The sequence below is a fragment of the Sturnira hondurensis genome, unplaced genomic scaffold, assembly GCF_014824575.4.
Source record: "Sturnira hondurensis isolate 20B ecotype Veracruz unplaced genomic scaffold, ASM1482457v3 Scaffold0001221, whole genome shotgun sequence".
In the NCBI taxonomy this organism is placed as follows: domain Eukaryota; kingdom Metazoa; phylum Chordata; class Mammalia; order Chiroptera; family Phyllostomidae; genus Sturnira; species Sturnira hondurensis.
The window spans coordinates 917,122-935,041 of record NW_028073852.1 but is presented as its reverse complement, the minus strand read 5'-3'; the positions used below and the strand labels follow the sequence as shown (position 1 = coordinate 935,041).

General features: G+C 60.1%; 1 protein-coding gene across 1 annotated transcript in view; it reads right to left on the bottom strand.

Moving 5' to 3' along the window:
• NPLOC4 (NPL4 homolog, ubiquitin recognition factor) overlaps positions 1–17,920 on the bottom strand; it is a 36,663-nt gene that overhangs the window by 16,393 nt on the left and 2,350 nt on the right. Inside the window, exons 2-11 of the mRNA XM_037068511.1 lie at positions 17,403–17,483; positions 13,176–13,288; positions 10,184–10,360; positions 8,764–8,812; positions 7,992–8,086; positions 6,096–6,219; positions 5,046–5,225; positions 2,431–2,517; positions 1,432–1,503; positions 616–742 (exon numbers count right to left, since the gene is read on the bottom strand). Of these exons, the coding sequence (XP_036924406.1) occupies positions 616–742; positions 1,432–1,503; positions 2,431–2,517; positions 5,046–5,225; positions 6,096–6,219; positions 7,992–8,086; positions 8,764–8,812; positions 10,184–10,360; positions 13,176–13,288; positions 17,403–17,483 (1,105 nt within the window). The remainder of the gene's footprint in view (positions 1–615; positions 743–1,431; positions 1,504–2,430; positions 2,518–5,045; positions 5,226–6,095; positions 6,220–7,991; positions 8,087–8,763; positions 8,813–10,183; positions 10,361–13,175; positions 13,289–17,402; positions 17,484–17,920) is intronic.

Below are 17,920 nucleotides of genomic sequence, written 5' to 3'. Positions count from 1 at the left end.
CGTGTTCACACTGTAAACCCGACCAGGCCACGTCCGCACGGGCTGGCCCTCCAAGCGCCAAGTCCCCGCCCCTTTTAAACCACGTGGTCCCACTGCCGGCTTTGCCTGGGGCGGCCGCTCGAGCACACAACACAGGGCTGGAGTCCCTTCTTCGCAGACCCATCCTTCATCACCACACATTCACGCTGCCACACACGCAACGCACATGACGCTGCACATGGCCACCCCAGAAAGCTTTAGGGAGATGGTGTCTCAAACGGCGCTCCCATTCGTGATGTCAAAACGAGCCAGCAACAAAACCAGCGAATGCCCTGCCCCTCGGCACTGGCCGCGGCCGGCTACTGGGGAGGGGCAGAGGCAGCCCGGAGCGCAGACCGCCCGTGGGGCCCTAGAGCGAGAGTGGGCCAGAGGGGGCTGTGCGGAGCCCGGTCCAGCCGTTTCCTGAGTGTTGCCGACACGTGCAGGGCGGCGACCACAAACCAGAAGGAGCAACCCCCGCCCCGCGGGCCCGCTCCCCAAGTCGACAGTAGCCAAGTTAAAGATGGACAGCGGCCGAAAGAGGAGAAGGACACACGAGCCGCCAGGAACACGCGCAACACGACGGCCCGGCTGCACCTGTAGCCACTGCAGTGACGAACTTGGACCCGAAGTGGCCGTCTGGAGAGAGCCGGCAGACATTGGGGTGCTTGTTCTGGAAGGCGCCCGCGGTGATGCACTCCTCCGCACTCAGGAAGTAGGTGTCCTGGGGAGAGGGCAGAGAGCTTCCTCAGAGGACTTGAAGGACTCGACGACAAGACGTCTGGAACCAGGGTAAAGCCAAGGCCGACAGCTCCTGGCCTCCGTGACCCTAATGTAAGCCTCACAAAGGACACTTGGCTCGGGGTGGTGAGCCCACGATGCAAGGTACAGATGGTGTGGCCTGGCTGGTGTGGCTCAGTAGACTGAGCGCCAGCCTGTGAACCAAAGGGTTGCCCATTTGATTCCCAGTCGGGGCTCATGCCTGGGTTGTGGGCCAGGTCCCAGTGGGACATGCGAGAGGCAACCACACGGTTTCTCCTCCTCTCTTTCTCCCTCCCTTCCCCTCTAAAAATAAATAAGTAAAATCTAAAGAAAGCTGTACCCCTGAAACCTATACAATTTTACTAACTAGTATCACCACAATAGATGCACTACAAAAAAACCTGCGAGTAACTAGCAAGGCCAGAAGCCCACTGCCGTCCACCCCAGAGCAGACCTCCAAAACCCTGGTCTGCACAGGTCAGGTGGGCTTCGCTCTCCAGGACAGGGTCAGCAGACCCAGCCCTGATCTATCAAGGACCCTGGATAAATGCTGGAAGTGATCTGCTCCCGAAGCCAACTGGAGCTGCACAGAAGCCCAGGCCAGAGCGCTCTGGAACCAGGCCACAGGCGAGTATGCCGCCTGTCCCTCACCTTGTTCCGACTGTATCGGACTGTACCCTTCCGGGTGTCCTCTGAGACGAGGTCTGTGAATATCCAGCCAACCTGCACAACAAAGGAAAACGCCTTCTGAGTCTCTCCCTGGAGCAGGTGACGCGTCCTGGCCTCTCGCCAGAGACCTGTGGACCCTCCTCAGAGACGCTCCCTGAGCGGCCAGGCCACAGCCGGCCACCACGTGTGGCACGGCTCACAGGGACCCCCGCCTGGTGCAGCTGGGTCGGCAAGGAGGGCAAATGTGCAGAGCTCACGGAGGTGTGGGCCAAGCCCACGCCCAGTGCCGTGGCGGGGGCCCTGCAGCCAAGAGTGTGAGCAGAATACCCGTGACGACGGCCCGCACTGCCGAGAGGAAGCACTCACAAGCGCTGCATTGCCGGGGGGGGGGGGGGAGGCTCCCAGTCAGGGCCCCACGCAGGCTGAGGGAGAAGCCAGAGGGCACAGGGCGTGGAACGCCCGACAAGGGGTGTGCCGCAGCAGAGTGGCAGGACAGCCTGGCACTGGGTCCCACCCAGGCAGAAGACAGGCTCTCGCTTTGCTGCCCCCTCCTCGGCCTGAGGCCGTCCCCACTCAGTGGGGCTGGCAGACTAAGCCCTGCACCGGGACCGTTTACTTTATGCCCCGGGAAATGTCCTCATTTTACTTGGAATGAGGACGACGCAGCCCTGGCTGGTGCGGCTCAGTGGGCTGAGTGCGGACTGGGAACCACAGGGTTGCGGGTTCAATTCCCAGTCAGGGCACAGGCCTGGGTTGTGGGCCAGGTCCCCTGTACGGGGGCGCTGGGGGGCCACCAGGCGCTGATGCTTCTCTTCCTTTCTCTCCCTCCCTTCCCCTCTCTAAAAACAAATAAAATCTCTAAGAGAAGATAAATGAAAAGCATAAAAGATATTGGCAACCAAAGATGCAAACGAGGCTCCAGCGCTGCCGGCCTGCGCCCGGCCACGACTCCCACCCCGACGTCCCTGCCAGGGGCCGTACCTTCCTCAGGCCGAGTTTGGCAGCGATTTCATCCACCACCTCGGCTTTCGGGTCCTCGAGAAGCTCCAAACTGTTCTGTGTTCCAATCTGTGGACCGTAAACGGGAGGGACAGATTTAGAGTGGGCCTGGGTGAGTGCGCAGCCCCCACCGCCGCCCGTCTGGCCCCGGTGCCTCGCGGGAGCGTGGGGCTCCCCGAGCAGAAAGGGGGCAGCAGCAGAAACCCAGGCTGCTCAGGCTCATCTTTCTCAGGCGGCTTCCGGTCATGACTCGGAGCACAGAGATGTGATGTCACAGCTCCACAGCCAGGGAGGACGCCAGGGACAGAGGGAGGTACTCTGTGCGGTGTCCGAGTGAGGGTCCCTCGACGGGGACGGAGGACGTTCCCAGGCACACCTGCGTAGTCTCCCTCTCACCAGGCGGGGTGAGCTGAGGGGGGAGCGGCGCTGGGCGGTGACATTTGTTCCCAGGAAACACCTCAGGGAAGGCCGTGCAGGGACAGTGGGGAGCTTCCCAGGCAAGGTCCTCACAGAGGCAGCGACAGCCCTGTGCGCCCGCAGAGGCAGCCCAAATCGGCACCCTGCTGGCAGGCGGGCGGGCAGAGTGCTTGGCCGTGGTGGTGGGCTCGGGGCTGGCTGGCTCACAGGCAGCCTCACGACCGAAGCCCCCAGGGGCCTGCAGTGGACGGTGCTCACCGCAGCACCAGCCGCAGCCGCTCGGAGCAACACAGGGCCGAGCACGGCCCCACCACCGGAGCGGGACCGCGGAGGTGAGGCGGGCCCACACTGACTTCCCTCCCGGGGTCTGCCCTTGTGAACCAGTCACATTCTGACAAAAGCGCGGCAGGTCTGGCTCCCACTGCTGTGGCCCAGCGGGGGCTCGGAGACGCCTCGGGACAAGCCTGAGGGTCCTGTCTCGCAGCAGGGGCAGCATGAGCTCCGACTTCTACAAGCTGGAGGTTTCAGGAGCCGACTGGGGGCTCCGCCGATGCTGGGAGCACTCTGGGCGCCAGGGCTGCCCGCCGACTCCCTGCTCCTTCACCCCCAACAGAGCGCGGAGCTCTTGGCAAACGGCTTTGCGCACTGGGCTTTAGCGCCCAGCGCCTGCACAGGAGCCTCCCCGTCAGAGGCCCAGAGCCGCTCTGCCTGGTGGGCTCTCTGCTGCCCCCTAGCCACCCTTTTAAGTGATTCCCCTCCTCTGCAGCTATCAGTAAACACGCGGGGCGGGGTGAGGCTGCCCTGGGGATCTGTACATGCAGCCGGGGAGACCCTGGCATCTGTGCCGCAGCCACAGACCCGCAGGCCGGCCAGCCGTCTGCAGCCTGCAGGTCCAGGCCCTGGTTCCCTTATGAAGCCGGCCGGTCAGGGTGCGCTCAGAACACACGCGGTGGGCAGAGGCGTGCCCAGTCCTGGGCAGGCCGGCAGAGCTACGGGCCCAGAGCGGCACCTGCGTGCACGCAGGCTTGCCTCCAAAAACCAGACTCTGGAAGTCCGCACTGGAGCTATGTTTGCAGGCGGCGCTACCTGCAAAGGGAGGGAGGAGGGAACAAAAGGGAATGACCCCTCGTTTGTGGGTCTGACTTCAGAAGTGTGCATTTTCTTCTTCAACATTGTTTTTGGGAAAGACGTCAGACACCACGGGAACACCCAGACGCCAGCATCCAGCTCAGCCACTAGCGTCCACCGTGCCCTATCATCCCTCTGGCCTCCCCTCCGTCCATCTTATTCTTCACCACGTCTCACAGGAAACCACGAGGCAGCGCGGTTTCTGCACTGCCCAGCACTCCTGTGCTCACACTGCATGAAACCAGAGCCTTTGACACTGAAAATAACACGCGTGCATATAACTGTGACCAGCTGATGGTGTCAACATACACAGAGGACCTTCCAAGTAATCTTAAGACACAGGAACTGCTCCAGCTGGTGTGGCTCAGCTGATCAAGCACCAGCCTGCGAACCAAAGGGTGGCCAGTTCGATTCCCAGTCAGGGCACATGCCTGGGTTGCAGGCCAGGTCCCCAGTGGGGGGTGTGAGAGAGGCACTGATCGCTATATCTCTTGCACATCACTGTTTCTCCCCCTCTCTTTCTCCCTCTTTTCCCTTCTCTAAAAGTAAGTAAAATCTTTAAAAAAATAGTCACAGACGCTGTGCCATGCAGGGAGCTGTGTCCCAGTGCGGCTGCTCTGACCACACTGCGTGTGTGGCGCAGTGTGAGGCCTGGGTGGCTCTGTGACCCTCTGCCCCCACCACTCCTGGGAGAGCTGACACAGGCATGGGGGGCACACAGGTCCTCAGCACAGAGGGGAGTGATGTGGGGCCCTCTGGGGGCAGCTGATGGCAGGTTAGAGGACAGGGTGGTATCGATGTTCAACTCACTGGAGTTGATGAACTGGTCACATGGGAAGAGATCCTTACTCTTTGGAAACACCCTGAGATATCTAGGAGTCATGATCTCACTCTCCCATAATTCAGAAAACGAGCTAGCATGTGTGTGTGTGTCTGTGTAGACAGACAGATGGACCGACTGGGCCCAGGACAAAGCAGACTCGGCTGGGACCTGAAAGGGTGCACACACCTGCAGGACAGAGGAAGGAGAGACAGCCCAGCAGCAGACCCACCTGGGGAGGCTCGTAAATGGCAGCCACCTCGGCCCTGATGCCCAGAGGAATGTCCTTGTGCTCCGTGTAGCGGCCATACAAGTACCCGAAATGCTGGTTCCCTGTCTTCCTCCAGAAGTCCAGGAAGCGGTCGGCCACCGTGTGGTTTTCGAACATGATGTTGTCCACATGCCTGTATTTCTGCAGAGTCGACAGCGGTGGGCCGGGTGAGAACAGCCGTCAGGGTCAGAACGGCGCACTTGCCCAAAGGAGTTCAGTGGGGGGTGCTGACCGAACCAGCACAGGGGGGCGGCAAACAGCTGGTGCCCGGCTCCTCACACAGACACACCTGCAGAGCACGCTCTGCCCCGAAGACCTCCTAGAGTCTGGGGGCAGGCGGGGTGGAGGTGGGTCCCTCAACACATTCACTCAGGTTAATCTTACTGAAATTCCACCAAAAACGGAGGTTTTTGAAAGCTCTAGAAGGGAAAACAGTTCTTAAAAAGAAAGAGAACAAGAAAGAGACGGAGGGAAGGAGGAGGAGGAAGGGCTTCCAATGGCCCAGGAGACCGTGGACTCTCCGAGGTGCAGCCACGGGCGCAGGGCCACTGGCCGGGCAGCTCCCTGGGGGCTGGGCCACGCACGGAGCAGAAACGGCCCGAGTGACTGCGGGCCATTCTCCTCGGCTCTCTCCCTCCAGCCCAGCTCCCTTCCAAACCTGGCCTGGACAGGTACCCTGGCTGGCCCAGGGCAGTGCTTTGCAAGTGTCCGGAGACACAGCTTCTTAGACGGCACAGCCAGACACTGCGCGTGTCAAACAGCCGCCAGGACAAGTCTGCCTCCTCACAGGCCAACGGAGCAGAATGCTGATGCCCCACCCTGCGCCAGGAGCTGGAGGTCACGCAAAGCCTGACCTCGGTGTAGGACCCTCAGCAGGTCCATCAAGGGGTCAAGCGTGCGCACCTGCGGCACGTCACATGCCCCGTGAGTGGTGGCCCCTCCCCAAGGAGATGCCCGCGTCTCCACCACAGAAAGCAGCCCGCCCTGCCGTCCCCGCCGCAGGGCGCCCACCTGTCTGTTCAGCGTGATGGCGCTGGGCTGGCACTTGGTGCAGATGCCATTGGGCCACGGGAGGTGTCCCTCACACCCCGATTTAATCTTGCAACTGATGTTCTCCAGGGCAACAAATTTCCCCCTGAACGAGAGGCAACTTAATTAGACACGATGAGGTGAAACGTCTGGCAGGAAACTGGAAACACCCGCGTCTCTCACGTCTCTGGACACAGCTCAAAGAAGCGACGCTCCCAGCGGAGGCCCCGCCCGTCCCGCACACTCGGCCCACAGGGGCACCCGCTGCCATCCTGTAAAAGCCACTCTGATCCTCACTGCCAGCCACTCACACCTGTGATGACTCCCAAGAACACTGTCGAGCCCCGGCTGCTGTGGCTCAGTGGGTTGGGGGCTGTCCCGCAAGCAAAAGGTCGCTGGTTCAATTCCCAGTCAGGGCACAGGCCTGGGTTGGGGGCCAGGTCCCCAGTAGGGGGCATACGAGAAGCAGCCACACCCTGATGTTTCTCTCATCTCTCTCTCCCTCCCTTTCCCTCTAAGTAAATAAATAAAACCTTTAAAAAAATTAAAAAACCTAGAAACTGCAAAGGAAAAGATTGACAAATTAAGGAAAAATAAAATAATTCTTAAAACACACGGATAAACCCCCGTGAGCCAACCCGTGCCCCTGCAGGGAACACGGCACTTGTAACTGCTGCGCCGGCGTCGGCAGCACCCCCGCTGTGGGCCCCGCGCTGCGGGGTCTCTGAGAAGCCCTCGCTCACAGGGAGCCTGACTCAGACACGCAGCAAAGGTGCCCCTGCTCTGCTTTCAGCCCGAGCAGAGCTGTGGTTAGGGGACTGAGGGTGCAAGTGCGCACCTCCTGCGGACGTGGGCTGGACCCTCCCCTGCACATCACCCCAAAGCTGCCGTCGTAGCTGCACGGGCTGGCAGCACACCCCGCGGATGGCACCTGGGAGCTGTGACCGCCACCAGTCTGTCTGCACGTCAATGACAGCCACAAATGTGCCCCCCCCCCCGAGACTGTGGCCCTTAACCCAGACTGAAGAGAGGCTGACATGTCGAGTCATCCCCTGGTCCAGAAACTTTACAGCTTATCCCACCGACAGGCAAGAATGAATTGCTGGTGTGATTTTTCTTCCCTCCTGGTCTAAGTTTTTCTAAAAAGTCACTTTGGTCTGTCAGTGGGCTGTTAGAGGAAAACTAGGACTGGATCACACGACGCCCTTCACAAGAGGCCACTGACACGGCTTTGACCGCCATATCGCCCAGTCACGGGGTAAGGCCCACCACTCTGGCGCGGTGAGCGTGCAGTCAGCAGAAGGGCCACGCAGGCACGTGTCTGACAGGAATCAAAAGGAGGCCCAAGTGCGCTGTCTCTGGCCACTGCCACGCCCGCTCCCCGGGGAAGAGCCGCCCTGCTGCCACAGTCTCCGCCCACGCGAGTCTGGGGAGCCCAGGATGGCCGGCCCAAGAGCGCGCTGCTGCCCCAACTCCTCCAGGCCGCCCCACGCGAGGTTCCGAGCCAACGGCCGGCAGGGGCCGCCTGACAGGACCGTCGGGGCGCCTGTCTTTCCAAAGATCGGAGGAAAAGCGTCAAGGACAGACACACGGGCCGCCATTACGCCTCACCTCACCTGCCTTCACTGGGGTTGGGGAGTCCCTGGGGACCTCTGCTGCGGCCAGCACCGGCCTGGCATCTCTGAGCATGGGCGACAGCCGGGAACCAGAGCCTCCGCCCACTGGTTTCTTTTCAACAGCCACCGAATCTGTGAATTCAGGTGCTTTGGGCCCCGACCCTGATCTTCACTTTCCCTGTTCACAGGCTCAGTGACTTTCAGCAACACCTGCCACACACACAGACCAGACTCCTGCGGGCCGATCGCGCTCAGCACTTACTTGTCGGCCCCTCCAGTCAGCTTGCGGATGTAGGCATGGAAGGACATGTGCTTCACGGGCGGCTCGAGGTGGTTTAGGTAGTCCTCATCAAACGGCTGCCGAAACACGGGGCCTGGTCACGCACTGGCCAGGATGCCAGGCGGGGGCCAGGCTCCGGAGGCCCAGGGAGGCCCAGCCCAGGGGCAAGGACGGGGGGCAGGGGGCTCTCGCTGCCACTCCAGGCCAGAACCAGCCTCTTCTCAGGATGCTAGGGATCTTTCCAGGATGAAAATGGAAACTGGAGCTCTACGAAACGTAAAATGCTCTGGGTCCGGTAAATACCGGGAAAACTTTGCCAGAAAAGGAAGTTATAAGATGAAGCTAGTGGACCCTCGAGAAAGAAATTGGATTGGCCCTTCTGCCGCAAAGTCGGTGTTAACCAGTTACCAGTCCGCGTTGCCACGGTAACTTTCAACCCTCCCAAACAAACCAGCAGCAGACCAGGGCGAAGTAAATCAAGACAATGGTGAGCACGAAACCTCAAGACCCAGCTCTGCGCCAGGTCTTAAAAAGCCAACCCAGGAACCCTTGGCAAACACGGTCCTTTATCACCTCGACACAAATGCCTGAGCCGTTCATACCCCGCCCAGAAGGCCACAGCTGCACCCAGAGGCTGCCTCTGTGCAGGGTCCGGGGTGACAACCAGAGAGGCTCTTCTGACCACCATGGCCCACGTGGGGCGCTGGGGACAGCTTTCGGGGGCTGTGGGGGCAGGAGGTGCCCGCAGACTCACCTCCAGAGGGACGCAGTGCACGCACTTCCCCAGCGGGCCATGTCGGCACCTGAGAAGACACAGGGCAGAGAGGAGCAGACCAGTTAGCACGCCTGCGCCCCTCCTGCCGCCTCCAGGTGCTGGTGGCCCACACACACACTGAGTGAAGGGAGTTCAGACGGTACGTGGCAAATGCTTCTAAGAGCTCAGGTACCTTTGATGTTATTAGGAAAAAATGACCAGCAGATCAAACCTGTCACTTCTGGGATATTAGGGCTTAAAATGATGCCAACCACAAGTGGAAGGAAGTGGATTTAAAATCACGCACACAAAAACGTTAGGCAAACACTGCGGAAGATGGTTGGTCGATGTGGCAAACAGACAGTGGAAGGCAAACCACTCAATTTTGGAAAACGCCTCACACGCACATTTGGGGGAAAAGTGTGTAATGGAAGCCTGGCTGTGTGGGGTTTGCCGGTTCAGTCACAGATGCCCTGTATGCGCCACACCGCGGAGGTGTGCTCGGGGGCCGAGGGTGGTGCCAGACTGGTGGGAGGCCACGTGGTTCCCCAGGACTGGCTCAGAACCTTTCTAAACGGGGCTGGGCTCCTTGACGCAAGGGTCCTCCCTCTCAGAGCAGAGATGGCCAGTCTCTCCTGGTGGGCAGGCTCTTCGGCTAGATGCACGCACACCCTCTGCGAGGTTGCTAACGAGGCCTCAAGGACACAGACAGGGAAGCTGGCACGGCCACAAGGAGGAAACAACACAGAGAGCCGTGCTGGCTGGTGGCTCTGGCACCCCCGGGCCTCAGTGTCAACACCGCCTCGCTGGGGGGACACAGCTACCAAAGCGCCACTGCAGGCAGGCTGGGGTACCGTGTGCACACTCAGGGGTCTCCAGCTGCTCCCCTCGGAAGGCGCTGCAGGAGCCCGAACCAAAGCGTAGCACCAGACATCAGCACCAGCCAGGTGACCAGCCGATGAGATGGGCGCCGCCCGCAGCCGATAGGCGCTCACAGGAAGGATGGGAAGGAGGCCCGTGCACGTGAGGCCGGACCTGCTCCGCCACCTCCACAGGTGGTGACAGGGACGAGCACCTTGCACAAGTGGGCAGCCAGGTGTCACGCTCCCACCCCTCCTCCGTCCTGTCACTTTCTGAAGTCCCCTCTGCACAGTCAAGTCTCTCCAGGAGCACCTCGAGGTGAACACTTGGTTTAAGGGCCCTCCTTCTTTCAAACCTTAGTTCCCAAAACCGAAAAACTTTCAAGTCCATGGGGCACATACTCTTGAGATCCCGACCATCAGAAAAGCCACCAACAGTGGAGTGAGACCACGTCCGAACACAGACGACTGAGAGCTGCAAACGCAGGCTCTCCGTCAGAGCCTCCTGAGCCCGGCCCTTCGAGGACACTTCCCGCCCGAGGCCCGGGCCCGGCACTCACAGCTGTGGGTCGCGGCTCCGGTAAATCTTCCCGTCCTGCCGGCTCAGGTACTGGTCGATCTCGTCCTCCACCACGTTGGGAGCACCGAAGGCCTTCAGCCGTAGCGGGGTGGACGTGTCCATCTCCGACGAGGGCCCGGCAAGGCTCAAGGGGAACAGGAACAACAAATCCCCGTGCCTGTGGAACGACAGACGTCAGCCCTGGCCCCCGGTCGGCGAGAGAGTGTCTGACGTCTGCGCAGCAGGCGCCGGCCGCGCCAGGGGCCTGAGAATCGCCGTCTTCACTGCTCAGAATCTGGGACTCCCGCCCCACGCCACCCCTGCCTGTCGGCGCCGCGCAGGTCCCGGCCGGGTCCCTGTGACTGCCAGGCTCTCACAGCCGGGCCTTACGGTCGGGGGGGCGCGCGCCCAACATGCCAGTCCGGCTGCACAGGGGTCGGGGGCTGGCCTCACACAGGATGGTGCGGAGCCATGCCGTCGGCCCTCACAGCCACGGTTCCCGGCCACGGACCGAAAACACTGTTTCGACCCGCAGGTAGTCGGCTCAGTCTGTGTTTACTGAAAACTCCGTGCGTCGGTCGGTGGGCGGGTGGTCCGGACGCGCTGCGCGGACAGCAGGGCAACCACGCCCCGGGCAGGGCGCGCACGCAGCTGCCCCCTCCCTGCCGCTCTCTGCTCGGCTCCCACCGCCCCCCCGTCCCCTGCGGTCTCCTCCCCACGTTCCGCCTGCCCACAACACGTCCTCCGTGTCGTTCTCTGTATCTCCGCACCCCCCACGCATACACGTATGTCACTGCGGGACAGGAGATTCCCAAAGACGTGCTTCTCGCATTTGCTTTCCTCACGCAACACCACCTCACAGAGTCCAGCCGCACACGGTCCCCTCTGACCGTCAGCCTGCGTGACACTCCCCCACGCGGATGCCTCAGGACTCGCTCCGCACCGAGGGCCGCACCACGGCAGCCCCTGCCCGCCCCGCTGGGAACGCCCCGGGAGGAGGGGCCAGAGACAGGCGGCCCCAGTCTTCCCTCTGTGGGGCGCCAGGCCTGTTGGACTAGAGGGTCGGTTGGTTTCGAAAGCTGCTTCCACAACGGCGGCCAGAACCCCCATGGCCAGCGCAGCGCTCAGTGCTCTGCCAGTTCCCACGTGACCATGCCCCTCCCTCCATGAGGCTCCACACGACGCAGCCAAACTCTACAGCAACGAGCTGCTGCCGACAAGACGCTCGTGGGAGCAACGAGGGAGGGGCACCTGCGGCGGGGGCAGGGCCGCAGCTCTGGGGGTGCCTGTTTCCCCTCTTTCCCTACCGTCCTTCTGGGGAGACAAAATGCCCAACTGCGACTGGAGACTTCCGTTTGTGGCAGGGATGGGATGCTCCTGAGCACCCGCAGCCAAGGAACACTGAGCTGCCGCCACATCAGGTTTGACAAATGCTCTCCAAAGTGCCCTGTCGAGCGCTAAAGAAAGTGAGGGGGCCCCGGGCACCCACACCAACAGGAGCCACAGCGTGAGAGGTGGAGCACAGCTCGGATCTGCCTTCTTCGGCCCCACCCAGGGGCCTGGAACCAGGCTCGCAGTGGGGCCACCAGACGAGGACTCGAGCCCCCAGAGCAGGCTCTGGACCCGAATCTGCATGGAGCCAGGCGTCGGCCACTGGAGGGCGGAGCTGGCCCTACCAGACAGAGTGGTGAGACCCAGGGAAGTCAGGTGGCTTCCCCGGGTGCACAGCAGTGGGTGGCAGACTGAGGACCCAAGCCCACGGGACACTCACAAGAAGGGATATGCAGAGGCAAAACCCCTTGCCAGGCTTGGAGGGACAGGCTGGGAGGGACAGGGACCCTCGTCCCACTAGAAATGCAGACAGACTGCAAGGGGAGGCTTTCTCCAAGGACAGGCGAAGGCAAGCAGCTAGGGCCCGACAAGCGTCTGCAAAGCACAGGAACTCCGCAACCGTCGTCTATTCCTTTCCCTAGACGCCTCGTCTGTGCCCCTGAACACGGTTGCATAAAGGGCCCCAACTGTCTACTGCTCCAACTGCCTGCAGGCTCACAGAGCCCAGCCCAGCACTTGGCCAGTGGCAGGCACAGCGCCTGCAGCTGGGCTGGGCAGCCGCGCTCTCGGGCACTGAAGCCAGGCTAGGAGCCCCACCCACCGGGCCATGAGCAGGGTGCCCAGACAGTGCAGACAGGGCCGCCGGCCCCGCAGAGAGCCACATGGGAGACAAGTCTGGTTTCCCAGGTCAGTCCACCTCTGCCACCGCTCAGCCCTGCCCCTGGCGCAGGAGCACACGCACAACAAAAGTGGGTGGTGGGCTGCTGCAGCAAGAGGCCTGTGCACCCTGGGAACCCCCCTGCCGAGGTCGATGAGCTCCAGAGCCCTCCAGGCGGTCTCACCAGCAGGAACTGCAGTGTGGGCAATAGGCCACAAGTGGGCAGGCGGCCCGCCCTACTACCTGCCGACCCTGCGGGTCCCAAGGCGGAACTCTGCACAGAGCTCCACGCCCTGCTGGGCAGCAGCTGAGAGTGCAGCTGCGCACATGGCCTGAAACCAGCGACACGCCACTCGGGGTCCTGCAAGTCAATTACACCGGCTCAGCGGCATCCAGGGTCCCTGTGAGTGCTGAGCTCCTGCCAACGCTGCGGTCCCCTGCATGCTGGTCAGGGAGGACGAATTAAGAGTGGCCCGCGCAGGGGCTGGCTGGGGTGGCTCAGTGGACTGAGCGCCGGTCTGCAAACCAAAAGGCTGAGGGTCTAATTCCCAGTCAGAGCGCAGGCCTGGGTTGCAGGCCAGGTCCCCAGTAGGCGTGTGTGAGAGGCAACCACCCGCTGATGTTTCTCTCCCTCTCTTCCTCCCTCCCCTTCGCTCTAAAAGTAAATAAAACCTGTTTTTTAAAAAAGAATGGCATGAGGAGGAAGCAGGCTGGAGTTGAGCGGGCTCCGTGGATGACTGGTGTCAGCACGTCCCCTCTCCTGTGTCCCCCCAGGGACACTTACTTGATTTTCAGCAGGTTGAGGGACTTGTTGGACGATGCGGTTATCTCTCCAGTCCTGTTTCTGTTGATGTAAACTGAGAAGCCGTTATTCTGGAAGCCAAACTCCTTCGCGACCTGAAACGAGCCCCAAACAACAGAGATTTAATAAAATATTCAGGGCCCCGACTGATGTGGCTCAGCGGACTGGGCGTCGCCGGCGGTCTCCGGTTCAAATCCCAGTCGGGCACACGCCTGGGCCGCGCTCCCAGATGGGGGCACGTGAGAGGCAACTGACCTAGGTTCCTCTCCCTCTCATTCTCGCTCCCTTTCTCTTTCTCTCTAAAGTGAACAAATAAAACCCTTTAAAAAAATGAATAAACTGAAACTAACTCTGAATCAACTCGTCATTTTGAAATTCTAAAATTGATAAGAAGTCATCTTTAAGACAAGGTTTTTATATAAGATGCACTATAGTAATATTTGATACTATGTGATTTTTTTCAAAGCTAAAAGTGGCATTTATAAAATAAACCATCAGAAAATTAAGACCATGAAATCTGTATTCCCAAGTGCAAAAAAATTAGGACTAAAGACTAAAAATAATGTCTTTAATTTGACTTTTCTCTGAAAATGCTTAGATATATCTAAAGTTAACCAACTGTGGCATTTCACCAACTCTGCAAAAAACTATGCTTTTCCCATAGCCCAACACTGCAAAGTGTCACCAAGAACGAGAACTCTTTCACCAGGATGCACACTGTGGGAAAGGTAACACTCCTGAGTGTCAGGCACCGTTTCCCAATGGGGCAGGGGTGCCGCGTGGCCCGCCCCCCGAGTGAGGGTGGCTGCAGCCCCACTCTGGGGAGAGGTGGGGGCACTCGGGGGCACGCAAGGGCACACTTCCGCAGAGCACAACTGTGCACAGCGTCGCGAGGTCTGCACCTGAAGCCACCAAGACCCAACGCAAAGGCACTGGGCATTTCAATGGAATCTCAGTGGAGCCTCACGAGGGCACAGTGGCCACCCGAAAACATTCCTGTCCACGCCCAGGGTCATCTGGCTGTGGTCACTGCAGCACGGACGGGCCCATGGTGCGGGATGAAGTGCTCCAGACACTTGTCAGTGAAGGCGACGAAAGACAGCACCAGTGCGACTCCATCTCTGGGAACTGACATCCGAGCTTCAGGAGCCTGCGCCCAGACCAGAGCACGGGGGGCGGGGGGGCGCACTGCCCGCAGGCCTCCTGGCACAGGCAACACTCTGTGACCTGGGTGCTGCTTCCTCATCACTCAGCTGCCTCTAGTTTTCAAGCATTTCTGGGCACGCATTCCCCTTTGTGGGTAAAAGAAGTTCCCACGTATCAGGAGGAGAAGGGCTGCGTCACACACACGAAAGGCCAAGGAAGACAGGCCTCAGGCCCGCCCACGGGAAAGCACGGGGAGGTCCTGCGGTGGCTCACAGGCTGTCTCAGGGGAGCGGCGGGGGCAGGCAGCGTGCTGGGAGGGCCCAGCCAGAAGAACCTGCCCAGGATGTCGCCTGATGACTCAGACAGAACTGGAGTGAGAAGTGTCAGACGGGCTCAGAGGAAATGGTGCGTCCCGACTCTGCGAGGCACTGGCAGCCTGCACTACCGTCGCCAGAGTCACACACACCACTGTCCCTACCGGGCGCAGTGCACACCTCACACCAGGGTCCCAGCCCCGAGCTGCAGCCCGCACCGTCCACAGCAGACAACACGCACTCTCTGGGCAAGCACCTGAGGACGGGATAGCCAGCTCCCAGCCCACGTACAGGGCACACGCACACAGCCAAGTATTTGGTCACTGGACGCAGGTGCATGCCTATTGATACCAGAGAGCTGGGGCAGTGAGGCTCCCGGAGGAATGACAGGGTGGCCATTACCAGGGGACCGGGGGGGGGGTTACTGATCAGTGGGGACACAGGCCCAGGCCTGCAGGTGGGCAGCCCTGCGGGTGGGCGTGGTGCTGGCCGCACTACCAAACCACACACTGGAAAACGGTTTCCATGCAAGGTTCTGTGTTACTCTTGTAAGTTTTTAAGGAGATGTACATCTAAAAAGTAAACAAACAAGCTGAACTAAAAAGATGTAAATGCATTTCCAGGTGCAGAACCATGTTCGTAACCTACTGGCAGGTGGAAAGAAGCAGGTCGCAAATGACCACACGATGAGTCGCACGTCCTTGGCGCAGGCGCCTGCCCCAGCAGCAGCAGTGACCCGCTGGGCACTCGCCCGCAGGGCAGCAGGGCTGGTGTGCGGGTCACTGCCCGGCTTGTGTGAACCTGTCACCCAGCTGCCCAGACCAGGCAGCTATAGACCCCAACAGTTCTACCAAACAAGCCACCCACCGTCAGCCGGGGGGAGTGGGGCCCCGGCTGTCAGGCCTGTGGGCCCAGAAGGGCCAGGCTCCGGCTGTGGGGTCTCGGGAGGCCCCGCCCAACCGACTGCACCACGGCCTTCCTTCCCGCGTGTGCGTAAGACTAATGTGTGAGTCAAGTGATTTCCAAATGAGCCCAAAAAAGAGTGTATCTAAGCACAAATAAAATTCTAAATGGCAAGAAAAGTAGGTTTAACAGCACTTTTTTCATTCTCAGCAGTTCATCAGTGTTTCTCCTGTAATCCCATGACGACTCGGGTCTGCAGAGATACAGCAATGATGCAGGACAACCCCACCTCCGTGCACGCGTGCGACACGTGTACATGGGGTGCACACGCATGCACACGCGACGACATGCCAGGTTAGTGGTCACTGCCCCGGGGCAGAATTTCAGGGGACTCTCACAGCGTCTTCACACTTCCCTGCATGGTCTGACCCTTCTGTACCTGCTCCGCCCGGTCCCATGGTCAGAGGAAGGGCGTTCACCACAGGGGCAGTGGTGCGCGGTGACAAAGGCCGGTCTCTGAGCACCACCGAGAGCACCCCCGGGCTATGATGACGGTGTTGACCGACCGCTCCAGCGAGTGGAAAGCCCAGGCAGACTCCGTCCCCCCTCCCAAACCCTTCCCTGGCCACAGGCAACAGAGCCGCCCGGAAGGCAACCCCAGGGCCCACTGCCCCCACCACCATCTGAGGGGCAAGCTGACAGGGGTCAGCTGCTACTGAAGAGGCAAGAGCAAGGTCTCAAAAACATCTGCAAAATTCAAGAGATTCTCTCTTCCATTGTCTATCACACCCAATTCTTTTCCTTCACAACTAGGGTCCCATAAGCAGCGCTACTAAAATCTTGACAGCAACCACCTTTCAGAAACCAAATTTCTGTCCTGACTGGGTAGCCCAGTTGGTCGGGGCACTGTCCTGACACGCCGAGGTTTCGAGTTCGGTCCCCGGTCAGTCAGGGCACACTCAAGAAGCAACCAATGAGTGCACAGATGAGTGGAACCACAGAACGATGTTTCTCTCTACCTCCCAAAAGCCAGTGTCAACAAACCAAACCTCCCAAGTAAGCACCACCAGATCACAGCCCCAGTGTGGCTTTCGGAGAGTCTCCTCACTCCCCAGGACACCAGCTTCCACCTTTTTAAAATTGACAAGATCAGACGATGTCACACCTAAGATTCCCTCTGACTATTAACAGTCTGTGAACTTACGATTTCTGGCTTACGAGAAGAAAAACATTATTTTTTACCATTACAAAGGTACCAACTGCTTGCACCAGAGTCAGACAACGTGAAACGTGCAAGCAGAGGCAAGTGCCTCCTGGGACCAGCAAGGCCCTCCCACAGCCACTCCACACGGTCGCCGGGTCCCCAGCAGCGAGGCGTACACGAGGCAGTGAGATGGCTGCGTCCCAGAGAAACCCAAAGTCCGAGAGCCGGTGGCCGGCTGGAGGGCTGTAGTTTGCTGGCTTCTCCCCGGCCGCCCCTGCAGCCTGGCGGCCCTCTCTCCCACCCTGTTCTGTGCCGACACGACCGGCGGCAGGGCTTTCGCTCTGGAGAACAAGGTGGGACCATCCTCTATGGGTCTCTAACAGCCACCCCCCGAGCCCTGGCCAGCGGCTCGGGTGGCCACCCGTCATCCCCAAAGTCATCTGCTCATGAACACTGCTCCCGAGGAGCCCTCTGCACTTCCTGCGGGACCCTGGCCCTGCGACGTGGCCAGCTGTGACACAGCCGGAACCTGCGTCGACCCCACCAATCAGGGCAAGAGAAAGCAGGGCGCGAGACTGGACCTGGGAGTGGCAGACCAGGAAACAAGGACCCCGAGAGGTAAACACCCAAAGCCACAGGTACCTTTTTCAGAAACGTGGCTGCTGTCTCCCTCTTCGTCGCTGTGATCCGCTTCACCCCGTCCGGGGACTGCACACGGACGATCTGCGCAAGCAAGACAAGGCTGTGACTGTGGATGAAGGAGGCCCAGCTTTCTACAGCGGAGACTCTCAGGACGTGGCCGAACATGCACGGTCGCTCCAGCGCCGCCCTCCCTGGTGCAGTGCCCACCCTTGGGTCCCAAAGGGCCACACAGGAGGGCGCCCTCGGGGTGCTGTCCAGGTTCTCAACCCTCACCTTTCACTCAGAAAAACACGACTCCAATTTTTAACATCCTTTACAAGAAATGGGTGTGTATACAGATGGGCATGTATATGTATACAGATATGCGCGCACACGTGTATGTACACATGCATGTACGTCTATGCATATACACACATCTATTCGAACAACTTTTCTCTTTAGATTAACAACAAAACAAAAAGGGGAAGGAAACCCCACACCACGGGTCACAAATAGCCGGGTCCCTCACGAAGACCCCT